This window comes from Salmo trutta, chromosome 7 (assembly GCF_901001165.1).
Source record: "Salmo trutta chromosome 7, fSalTru1.1, whole genome shotgun sequence".
Lineage (NCBI taxonomy): Eukaryota > Metazoa > Chordata > Actinopteri > Salmoniformes > Salmonidae > Salmo > Salmo trutta.
The window spans coordinates 55,760,828-55,773,492 of NC_042963.1; the positions used below are offsets into that span (position 1 = coordinate 55,760,828).

General features: G+C 46.9%; 1 protein-coding gene across 4 annotated transcripts in view; it reads left to right on the plus strand.

Annotated features, from left to right (window-relative positions):
* Positions 1 to 12,665, plus strand: part of LOC115196569 (anoctamin-3) — a 112,785-nt gene that overhangs the window by 15,366 nt on the left and 84,754 nt on the right. For 3 of the 4 annotated variants that reach the window (XM_029757409.1, XM_029757410.1, XM_029757412.1), the window contains exons 2-3: positions 9,091 to 9,266; positions 10,226 to 10,388. In XM_029757409.1, the coding sequence (XP_029613269.1) occupies positions 9,091 to 9,266; positions 10,226 to 10,388 (339 nt within the window). The remainder of the gene's footprint in view (positions 1 to 9,090; positions 9,267 to 10,225; positions 10,389 to 12,665) is intronic. The other variant, XM_029757411.1, reaches the window with a different exon arrangement.

Genomic DNA, 12,665 nt, shown 5'->3' on the forward strand with positions numbered 1-12,665 from the left:
TCAAGTTCAACCAGTTACATCAAGTTCAACCAGTGAATGCATGTAATGGCTAGCTATGCTACCTATGCTAGCTATGCTAACTATGCTAGCTATGCTACCTATGCTAGCATAGGTAACAGGCTAGCAGTGAGTTAGCAGAGCAGGCATGGTGCAGCCCAGACTCCCAGTACAGGCTAGCAGTGAGTTAGCAGAGCAGGCATGGTGCAGCCCAGACTCCCAGTACAGGCTAGCAGTGAGTTAGTAGAGCAGGCATGGTGCAGCCCAGACTCCCAGTACAGGCTAGCAGTGAGTTAGTAGAGCAGGCATGGTGCAGCCCAGACTGCCAGTACATGCTAGCAGTGAGTTATCAGAGCAGGCATGGTGCAGCCCAGACTCCCAGGCTAGCAGTGAGTTAGCAGAGCAGGCATGGTGCAGCCCAGACTCCCAGTACAGGCTAGCAGTGAGTTAGTAGAGCAGGCATGGTGCAGCCCAGACTCCCAGTACAGGCTAGCAGTGAGTTAGTAGAGCAGGCATGGTGCAGCCCAGACTCCCAGGCTAGCAGTGAGTTAGCAGAGCAGGCACGGTGCAGCCCAGACTCCCAGTACAGGCTAGCAGTGAGTTAGTAGAGCAGGCATGGTGCAGCCCAGACTCCCAGGCTAGCAGTGAGTTAGCGGAGCAGGCATGGTGCAGCCCAGACTCCCAGTACAGGCTAGCAGTGAGTTAGCAGAGCAGGCATGGTGCAGCCCAGACTCCCAGGCTAGCAGTGAGTTAGTAGAGCAGGCATGGTGCAGCCCAGACTCCCAGTACAGGCTAGCAGTGAGTTAGTAGAGCAGGCATGGTGCAGCCCAGACTCCCAGTACAGGCTAGCAGTGAGTTAGTAGAGCAGGCATGGTGCAGCCCAGACTCCCAGTACAGGCTAGCAGTGAGTTAGTAGAGCAGGCATGGTGCAGCCCAGACTCCCAGGCTAGCAGTGAGTTATCAGAGCAGGCATGGTGCAGCCCAGACTCCCAGTACAGGCTAGCAGTGAGTTAGCGGAGCAGGCATGGTGCGCTCTCGTTATAAAGGGGAACATCGGCTACCCTGATAGACAGACTTGATCTGCAAGACACATTTAACAGAAGTACTGAAAGTAACAAACTCTAGTACTCAGTGGTGGAAAAAGTACCCAATCGTCATACTTGAATGGAAGTAAAGTAAGTGAGTCACCCAGTAAAATACTACTTGAGTAAAACTCTAAAAGTATTTGGTTTGAAATATACTTAAGTATCAAAAGTAAAAGTACAAATCATTTCAAATTCCTGATTTTAAGCAAACCAGATGGTACCATTTTCTTGTTTTTTAAATTTACAGAGAGCCTGGGGCATACTCTAACACTCAAACATAATTTACAACGAAGCATTTGTGTTTAGTGAGCCGCCAGATTAGAGGTAGGGATGACCAGGGATTTTCTCTTGATAATTAGACTTTCAAAATGTAAGGAGTACTTTTGGGTGTCAGGGAAAATGTATGGAGTAAAAAGTAAATCATTTTCTTAAGGAATGTAGTGAAGTAAAACAGTTGACAGTGCATGTCAGAGCAAAAACCAAGCCATGTGGTCGAAGGAGTTGTCTGTAGAGCTCCGAGACAGGATTGTGTCGAGGCACAGATCTGGGGAAGGATACCAAAAAACTCCTGCAGCATTGAAGGTACCCAAGAACACATTGGCCTCCATCATTCTTAAATGGAAGAAGTTTGGAACCAGAGACTTTACCTAGAGCTGGCCGGCTGGCCAAACTGAGAAATCGTGGGTAAAGGGCATTGGTCAGGGAGGTGACCAAGAACCCGATGGTCACTCTGACAGAGCTCGAGAGTTCCTCTGTGGAGAACCTTCCAGAAGGACAAACATCTCTGCAGCACCCCACCAATCAGCCCTTTATGGTAGAGTGGCCAGACGGAAGCCACTCCTCAGTAAAAGGCACATCACAGACCGCTTGGAGTTTGCAAATGGCACCTAAAGACTCTCAGACCATGAGAAACAAAATTCTCTGGTCTAATGAAACCAAGGTTATACGTCACGTTTTGGAGGAAACCTGGCAACGTCGCTACGATGAAGCATGGTGGTGTCAGCATCATGCTGAAGGGATGATTTTCAGTGACGGACTGGGAGACTTGTCAGGTTCGAGGCGAAGATGAACGGAGCAAAGTGCAGAGAGATCCTTGATGAAAACCAGCTCCAGAGCGCTCAGGACCTCAGACTGGGGTGAAGCTTCACCTTCCAGCAGGACAACGACCCAAAGCACACAGCCAAGACAACGAATGTAATTTACTTATGTAAATGTGATATTTCAGTTCTTGTTTTATTTTTTATTAGCAAACATTTCTAAAAACCTGTTTTTGCTTTGTCGTTATGTGATATTGTAGGTAGAGTTGATGAGGGGGGAAAAACTATTTAATCAATTTTAGAATAACATTTACATTTAAGTCATTTAGGAGACGCTCTTATCCAGAGCGACTTACAAATTGGTGCATTCACCTTATGATATCCAGTGGAACAACCACTTTACAATAGTGCATCTAAATCTTTTAAGGGGGGGGGGGTTGGAAGGATTACTTTATCCTATCCCAGGTATTCCTTAAAGAGGTGGGGTTTCAGGTGTCTCCGGAAGGTGGTGATTGACTCCGCTGTCCTGGCGTTGTGAGGGAGCTTGTTCCACCATTGGGGTGCCAGAGCAGCGAACAGTTTTGACTGCGCTGAGCGGGAACTGTGCTAAGGCTGTAACGTAACAAAATGTGGATAAAGTCAAGGGGTCTGAATACTTTCTGAAGGCTGTGTGTGTGTGTGTGTGTGTGTGTGTGTGTGTGTGTGTGTGTGTGTGTGTGTGTGTGTGTGTGTGTGTGTGTGTGTGTGAAGTTTGCACACGCCTTCTCATTCCAGGGTTGTTCTTTATTTGTACTATTTTCTACATTGTAGAATAATATTGAAGACATCAACACTATGTTAAACAAATCAAGATATATTTTATATTTGAGATTCTTTAAATAGCCACCCTTTGCCTCAATGACAGCTTTGCACACTCTTGGCATTCTCTCAACCAGCTTCATGAGGTAGTCACCTGGAATGCATTTCAATTAACAAGTGTACCTTGTTAAAAGTTCATTTGTGGAATTTCTTTCCTTCTTAACGAGTTTGAGCCAATCAGTTGTGTTGTGACAAGGTAGGGTGGTATACAGAAGATACCAAATAGGGCTGAAAGACCAAGTCCATATTATGGCAAGAACAGCTGAAATAAGCAAAGAGAAATGACAGTCCATCATTACTTTAAGACATGAAGATCAGTCAAAAACCATCGACTTACAGTCATGTGTGCATACATTTTACGTACGTGTTGTCCTGGGAATCGAACCCACTGTCCTGACATTGCTAGCGCCATGCTCTAATGGGGATCCCTAATAAATACAAATACAGTTTGCTCTGTGGTCCGATGCAGGGGGGTGTTTGGTGCAGCGAGGAGCGCTGTTTCCAACAGGGCTGCTGCCTTGGAGAGCTGGGACTAAGAGTTCAGACATCTTCTAAGACATGAAAGATTCTAAGATTCAAACAAAAAATATTTTTAGCCTGGCAGTGATGTGATGTCACGTGTCCAACCCTCCCTAACCAATCATGTCGTCCCCAAGTTGACCTGCTAGAGGGACACCGATCCTTAAGAGGTTTTTAACCCTCCTCCCTTGACGTCATATAGTCTTCAGTTCCCCTGGCGACTGGAATAGTTTTAAAACTGGAATCGAACAGTTTACTGATGGTGGTTTCTGGTTTCTTCACAAACACACACCAGTTTCCTCTTCAAAGCCATGTAGAATTTCCGTGAGTGCTAATTTCACACAATAGAAACTCCATTCAGTGACGGGACTATTTCAAACTCATTGGGGAGTCACCAAGCCATGCCCCTATAGGTCCATTAAACCAGCTTCTATTTCTACTGACTGAGGGGTCATGTTGAGGCTAGCTCCAGTCTTATTGGATCAGGGATAGACATGTTGAGGCTAGCTCCAGTCTTATTGGATCAGGGATAGACATGTTGAGGCTAGCTCCAGTCTTATTCAATAGACATGTTGAGGCTAGCTCCAGTCTTATTCGATAGACATGTTGAGGCTAGCTCCAGTCTTATTCGATAGACATGTTGAGGCTAGCTCCAGTCTTATTGGATCAGGGATAGACATGTTGAGGCTAGCTCCAGTCTTATTGGATCAGGATCAGGGATAGACATGTTGAGGCTAGCTCCAGTCTTATTGGATCAGGGATAGACATGTTGAGGCTAGCTCCAGTCTTATTGGATCAGGGATAGACATGTTGAGGCTAGCTCCAGTCTTATTGGATCAGGGATAGACATGTTGAGGCTAGCTCCAGTCTTATTCTATAGACATGTTGAGGCTAGCTCCAGTCTTATTCGATAGACATGTTGAGGCTAGCTCCAGTCTTATTGGATAGACATGTTGAGGCTAGCTCCAGTCTTATTGGATCAGGGATGTTGAGGCTAGCTCCAGTCTTATTGGATCAGGGATTTTGAGGCTAGCTCCAGTCTTATTCGATAGACATGTTGAGGCTAGCTCCAGTCTTATTGGATCAGGGATAGACATGTTGAGGCTAGTTCCAGTCTTATTGGATCAGGGATAGACATGTTGAGGCTAGCTCCAGTCTTATTGGATCAGGGATAGACATGTTGAGGCTAGCTCCAGTCTTATTGGATCAGTGATAGACATGTTGAGGCTAGCTCCAGTCTTATTGGATAGACATGTTGAGGCTAGCTCCAGTCTTATTGGATATACATGTTGAGGCTAGCTCCAGTCATATTGGATCAGGGATAGACATGTTGAGGCTAGCTCCAGTCTTATTGGATCAGGGATTTTGAGGCTAGCTCCAGTCTTATTGGATCAGGGATAGACATGTTGAGGCTAGCTCCAGTCCTATTGGATCAGGGATAGACATGTTGAGGCTAGCTCCAGTCTTATTGGATCAGGGATAGACATGTTGAGACTAGCTCCAGTCTTATTGGATCAGGGATGTTGAGGCTAGCTCCAGTCTTATTGGATCAGGGATGTTGAGGCTAGCTCCAGTCTTATTCGATAGACATGTTGAGGCTAGCTCCAGTCTTATTCGATAGACATGTTGAGGCTAGCTCCAGTCTTATTGGATCAGGGATAGACATGTTGAGGCTAGTTCCAGTCTTATTGGATCAGGGATAGACATGTTGAGGCTAGCTCCAGTCTTATTCGATAGACATGTTGAGGCTAGCTCCAGTCTTATTCGATAGACATGTTGAGGCTAGCTCCAGTCTTATTGGATCAGGGATAGACATGTTGAGGCTAGTTCTAGTCTTATTGGATCAGGGATAGACATGTTGAGGCTAGCTCCAGTCTTATTCGATAGACATGTTGAGGCTAGCTCCAGTCTTATTCGATAGACATGTTGAGGCTAGCTCCAGTCTTATTGGATCAGGGATAGACATGTTGAGGCTAGCTCCAGTCTTATTGGATCAGGGATAGACATGTTGAGGCTAGCTCCAGTCTTATTGGATCAGGGATAGACATGTTGAGGCTAGCTCCAGTCTTATTGGATCAGTGATAGACATGTTGAGGCTAGCTCCAGTCTTATTCGATAGACATGTTGAGGCTAGCTCCAGTCTTATTGGATCAGGATCAGGGATAGACATGTTGAGGCTAGCTCCAGTCTTATTGGATAGACATGTTGAGGCTAGCTCCAGTCTTATTCGATCAGGGATGTTGAGGCTAGCTCCAGTCTTATTGGATCAGGGATAGACATGTTGAGGCTAGCTCCAGTCTTATTGGATCAGGGATGTTGAGTCTAGCTCCAGTCTTATTGGATCAGGGATGTTGAGGGTAGCTCCAGTCTTATTGGATCAGGGATGTTGAGGCTAGCTCTAGTCTTATTGGATCAGGGATGTTGAGGCTAGCTCCAGTCTTATTGGATCAGGGATAGACATGTTGAGGCTAGCTCCAGTCTTATTGGATCAGGGATTCTAGCTGCCGTTTTGCCCTTGAGCAAGGCACTTAACCCCCTGTGCTGCTCCCAGCCTTTGACCCCGTGCTGCTACCAGCCTTTGACCCCGTGCTGCTACCAGCCTTTGACCCCGTGCTGCTCCCAGCCTTTGACCCCGTGCTGCTACCAGCCTTTGACCCCGTGCTGCTCCCATTCCCAAACCAGAAACCGTGGATTGATGGCAGCATTCACGTAAAACTGAAAGCGCGTACCACTGCTTTTAATCAGGGAAAGGTGACCGGAAACATGACCGAATACAAACAGTGTAGCTATTCCCTCCGCAAGGCAATCAAACAAGCAAAGCGTCAGTATAGAGACAAAGTGGAGTCGCAATTCAACGGCTCAAACACGAGAGGTATGTGGCGGGGTCTACAGTCAATCACGGACTACAAAAGAAAAAACAGCCCCGTCGCGGACCAGGATGCCTTGCTCCCAGACAGACTAAACAACTTTTTTGCTTGCTTTGGGGCCAATACAGTGCCACTAACACGGCCCGCTACCAAAACCTGCGGGCTCTCCTTCACTGTAGCCAACGTGAGTAAAACATTTAAACGTGTTAACCCTCGCAAGCCTGCAGGCCCAGACGGCATCCCCAGCCGCGTCCTCAGAGCATGCGCAGACCAGCTGGCTGGTGTGTTTACAGACATATTCAATCAATCCTTATCCCAGTCTGCTGTCCCCACATGCTTCAAGAGGGCCACCATTGTTCCTGTTCCCAAGAAAGCTAAGGTAACTGAGCTAAATGACTATCACCCCGTAGCACTCACTTCCGTCATCATGAAATGCTTTGAGAGGCTAGTTAAGGATCATATCACCTCTACCTTACCTGACACCCTAGACCCACTCCAATTTGCTTACCGCCCCAATAGGTCCACAGACGACGCAATCGCCATCACACTGCACACTGCCCTAACCCATCTGGACAAGAGGAATATCTATGTAAGAATGCTGTTCATCGATTACAGCTCAGCATTTAACACCACAGTACCCTCCAAACTCGTCATTAAGCTCGAGACCCTGGGTCTCGACCCCACCCTGTGCAACTGGGTCCTGGACCTCCTGACGGGCCACCCCCAGGTGGTGAGGGTAGGTAACAACATCTCCACCCCGCTGATCCTCAACACTGGGTCCTCACAAGGGTGCGTTCATAGCCCTCTCCTGTACTCCCTGTTCACCCACGACTGCGTGGCCATGCACGCCTCCAACTCAATCATCAAGTTTGCAGACGACACTACAGTGGTAGGCTTGATTACCAACAACGACGAGACGGCCTACAGGGAGGAGGTGAGGGCCCTCGGAGTGTGGTGTCAGGAAAATAACCTCGCACTCAATGTCAACTAAACAAAGGAGATGATCGTGGACTTCAGGAAACAGCAGAGGGAGCAGCCCCCTATCTACATCGACGGGACAGTAGTGGAGAGTTTTAAGTTCCTCGGCGTACACATCACAGACAAACTGAAATGTTCCACCCACACAGACAGCGTGGTGAAGAAGGCGCAGCAGTGCCTCTTCAACCTCAGGAGGCTGAAGAAATTTGGCTTGTCACCAAAAACACTCTCAAACCTTTACAAATTTACAATCAAGAGCATCCTGTTGGGCTGTATCACAGCCTGGTACGGCAGCTGCTCCGCCCATAACCGGAAGGTTCTCCAGAGGGTAGTGAGGTCTGCACAACGCATCACCGGGGGCAAACTACCTGCCCTCCAGGACACCTACACCACCCGATGTCACAGGAAGGCCAAAAAGATCATCAAGGACAACAACCACCCGAGCCACTGTCTGTTCACCCCGCTATCATCCAGAAGGCGAGGTCAGTACAGGTGCATCAAAGCTGGGACCGAGAGACTGAAAAACAGCTTCTATCTCAAGGCCATCAGACTGTTAAACAGCCATCACTAACATTGAGTGGCTGCTGCCAACATACTGACTCAAATCTCTGGCCACTTTAATAATGGAAAAATGTATGTAATCAATTTATCACTAGCCACTTTATATAATGTTTACATACCCTACATTACTCATCTCATATATATATACTGTACTCTATACCATCTACTGCATCTTGCCATCTTGATGGAATTAAATGTATCACTAGCCACTTTAAACAATGGCACTTTATATAATGTTTACATACCCTACATTACTCATCTCATATATATATACTGTACTCTATACCATCTACTGCATCTTGCCATCTTGATGGAATTAAATGTATCACTAGCCACTTTAAACAATGGCACTTTATATAATGTTTACATACCCTACATTACTCATCTCATATGTATATACTGTACTCCATACCATCTATTACATCTTGTCTATGCCGTTCAGCCATCGCTCATTTATATATTTATATGTACATATTCTTATTCATTCCTTTACACTTGTGTGTATCAGGTAGTTGTTGTGAAATTGTTAGGTTAGATTACTTGTTAGATATTACTGCACGGTCGGAACTAGAAGCACAAGCATTTTGCTACACTCGCATTAACATCTGCTAACCATGTGTATGTGACCAATACATTTGATTTGAGCCTTTGACCCCATGCTGCTACCAGCCTTTGACCCCTGTGCTGCTCCCAGCCTTTGACCCCATGCTGCTACCAGCCTTTGACCCCTGTGCTGCTACCAGCCTTTGACCCCTGTGCTGCTCCCAGCCTTTGACCCCGTGCTGCTACCAGCCTTTGACCCCGTGCTGCTCCCAGCCTTTGACCCTGTGCTGCTACCAGCCTTTGACCCCGTGCTGCTCCCAGCCTTTGACCCCGTACTGCTCCCAGCCTTTGACCCCGTGCTGCTCCCAGCCTTTGACCCCGTGCTGCTACCAGCCTTTGACCCCGTGCTGCTACCAGCCTTTGACCCCGTGCTGCTACCAGCCTTTGAGTGGTGTCTGGGGTTAGAGTAATAAGGGTAATTAATTAGCAAAAACACAGATTTACAATTCACATTGAACAATTGAGTGAATCTCTTTCCCATCTGCCTCCCACCTCTCTCCTCCTCTACATCTCCTCCTCTCCTCCCTCCTCTCCTCTCTCTCTCTCTCTCTCTCTCTCTCCCCTCTCCCCATCTCCCTCCTCCAGGCATGCACACAAGCATCAGTGAGATCTTGAAGGAGAAGACGCTGAAGTCGTCCCGTCGCAGTCTGCCCTGCCTGGCTCAGAACCAGATACATCCACAGAGCCTCAGCCACTTTCTGTCCATGCCCTGCACCCCTGACGACAAGCTCCAGACACCGGTAGGGCTGGGAGTTTGCAAGGTATTTTATCACATTACTTAAGTCACTAATTCTAAAAATAAAAAAAACACTTCTTTGGAACCCTCAGATGTTTCACCATTTTGTTGTAGCCTTGAACTAGTTTCCCAGATTAATCTAATCAAGGCATTTTTTATATTTTATTTTATCTTTATCTAACTAGGCAGTTAAGAACAAATTCTTATTTTCAATGACAGCCTACCGGGGAACAGTGGGTTAACTGCCTTGTTCAGGGGGCAGAACGATAGATTTTTACCTTGTCAGCTCGGGGATTCAATCTTGCAACCTTCTGGTTGCTAGTCCAACGCTCTAACCACTAGGCTACGCTGCCGCCCCTAGCCTTGATTAGTTGACAAGTTGAATCAGCTGTGCTTGTTCTGGAATAGATAACGAAATGTAACGGCTGGGGGTCCCCGAGAAGAGGTTTGAGATCCAATGACTTATGTTACGATTCAAATAATATTGTGATTCTATGTACAGTGCCTTCGGAAAGTATTCAGACCCCTTCACCCTTTTCCACATTTTGTTACGTTACAACTTTAAAATGGATTCAATTGGAAAATAACCTCATACTCAATGTCAACAAAACAAAGGAGATGATCGTGGACTTCAGGAAACAGCAAAGGGAGCAGCCCCCTATCCACATCGACGGGACAGTAGTGGAGAGGGTGGAGAGTTTTATGTTCCTCGGCGTACACATCACAGACAAACTGAAATGGTCCACCCACACAAACAGTGTGGTGAAGAAGGCACAGCAGCAGTCAAGGGGTCTGAATACTTTCCGAATACACTGTATGTATCATGATTCTATATGGATTGCGATTCGATATTCCAAACATATTGCTCACTATATGCCTGCCACTGTGTGACGAGAGAGAGCCATGAGAAGCTACAGGACAATAAATAGTTTTGGATCAGGTACAGCCGACTAGCTTTATCTATTTTCCCTCTTCTATCTGCAGCCTGAGCTCCAGGACCAGACACCTGCCCAGCTCCAAACCCAACAGGACCCCTGGTTACAGCACCAGGCCCAGCAGGTCGACCCCTGGTTACAGCACCAAACCCAGACCCAGCCTCTGACCCACAGTCACAGCAACTCCTGCAACCTCATCGCCTCAAAGACAGGTCAGTCAGTTGGTCAGTCGGTGTGTCTGTCCGTTCTCCCCATTCTCAGAGATTTAAACGTGTTCTACAGTAACTTAACAGTGCGGTGAGTACATACAGTTTTAGTGTAGCGTGATTCCTGGAGGAAGTAAACCCACATCCTCACATACTGTAGGTCTAACAAGGTCATGATGGGGTTGATGCAGGGTGAGACCATTTTCACTGTCGGCGACAGCATCATGGCATATATATATATATATATATATATATATATATATATATATATATATATATATATATATATATATATATATGCCACTCTTCCACTTTTATATTTATATATATATATACACTGCTCAAAAAAATAAAGGGAACACTTAAACAACACAATGTAACTCCAAGTCAATCACACTTCTGTGAAATCAAACTGTCCACTTAGGAAGCAACACTGATTGACAATACATTTCACATGCTGTTGTGCAAATGGAATAGACAACAGGTGGAAATTATAGGCAATTAGCAAGACACCCCCAATAAAGGAGTGGTTCTGCAGGTGGTAACCACAGATCACTTCTCAGTTCCTATGCTTCCTGGCTGATGTTTTGGTCACTTTTGAATGCTGGCGGTGCTTTCACTCTAGTGGTAGCATGAGACGGAGTCTACAACCCACACAAGTGGCTCAGGTAGTGTAGCTCATCCAGGATGGCACATCAATGCGAGCTGTGGCAAGAAGGTTTGCTGTGTCTGTCAGCGTAGTGTCCAGAGCATGGAGACGCTACCAGGAGACAGGCCAGTACATCAGGAGACGTGGAGGAGGCCGTAGGAGGGCAACAACCCAGCAGCAGGACGGCTACCTCCGCCTTTGTGCAAGGAGGAGCAGGAGAAGCACTGCCAGAGCCCTGCAAAATTACCTCCAGCAGGCCACAAATGTGCATGTGTCTGCTCAAACGGTCAGAAACAGACTCCATGAGGGTGGTATGAGGGCCCGACGTCCACAGGTGGGGGTTGTGCTTACAGCCCAACACCGTGCAGGACGTTTGGCATTTGCCAGAGAACACCAAGATTGGCAAAATCGCCACTGGCGCCCTGTGCTCTTCACAGATGAAAGCAGGTTCACACTGAGCACATGTGACAGACGTGACAGAGTCTGGAGACGCCGTGGAGAACGTTCTGCTGCCTGCAACATCCTCCAGCATGACCGGTTTGGCGGTGGGTCAGTCATGGTGTGGGGTGGCATTTCTTTGGGGGGCCGCACCTCGCCAGAGGTAGCCTGACTGCCATTAGGTACCGAGATGAGATCCTTAGACCCCTTGTGAGACCATATGCTGGTGCGGTTGGCCCTGGGTTCCTCCTAATGCAAGACAATGCTAGACCTCATGTGGCTGGAGTGTGTCAGCAGTTCCTGCAAGAGGAAGGCATTGATGCTATGGACTGGCCCGCCCGTTCCCCAGACCTGAATCCAATTGAGCACATCTGGGACATCATGTCTCGCTCCATCCACCAACGCCACGTTGCACCACAGAATGTCCAGGAGTTGGCGGATGCTTTAGTCCAGGTCTGGGAGGAGATCCCTCAGGAGACCACCCGCCACCTCATCAGGAGCATGCCCAGGCGTTGTAGGGAGGTCATACAGGCACGTAGAGGCCACACACACTACTGAGCCTTATTTTGACTTGTTTTAAGGACATTACATCAAAGTTGGATCAGCCTGTAGTGTGGTTTTCCACTTTAATTTTGAGTGTGACTCCAAATCCAGACCTCCATGGGTTGATAAATTGGATTTCCATTGATTATTTTTGTGTGATTTTGTTGTCAGCACATTCAACTATGTAAAGAAAAAAGTATTTAATAAGATTATTTCTTTCATTCAGATCTAGGATGTATTGTTTAAGTGTTCCCTTTATTTTTTTGAGCAGTATATATATATATATGCCCCTCTTCCACTTTTATATTTATATATATATATATATATATATAATCTCACAAAAGTATGTGGACACCCCGTAAAATTAGTGGATTTGGCTATTTCAGCCACAACCGTTGCTGACGGGTGTATAAAATTGAGCACACACCCATGCAATCTCCATAGACAAACATTGGCAGCAGAATGGTCTTACTGAAGAGGTCAGTGACTTTCAACGTGGCACCGTCATAGGATGCCACTCTTCCAACAAGTCAGTTTGTCAAATTTCTTCCCTGCTAGAGCTGCTCCGGTCAACTGTAAGTGCTGTTATTGTGAAGTGGAAACGTCTAGGAGCAACAACGGCTCAGCCGCGAAGTGGTAGGCCACACAAGCTC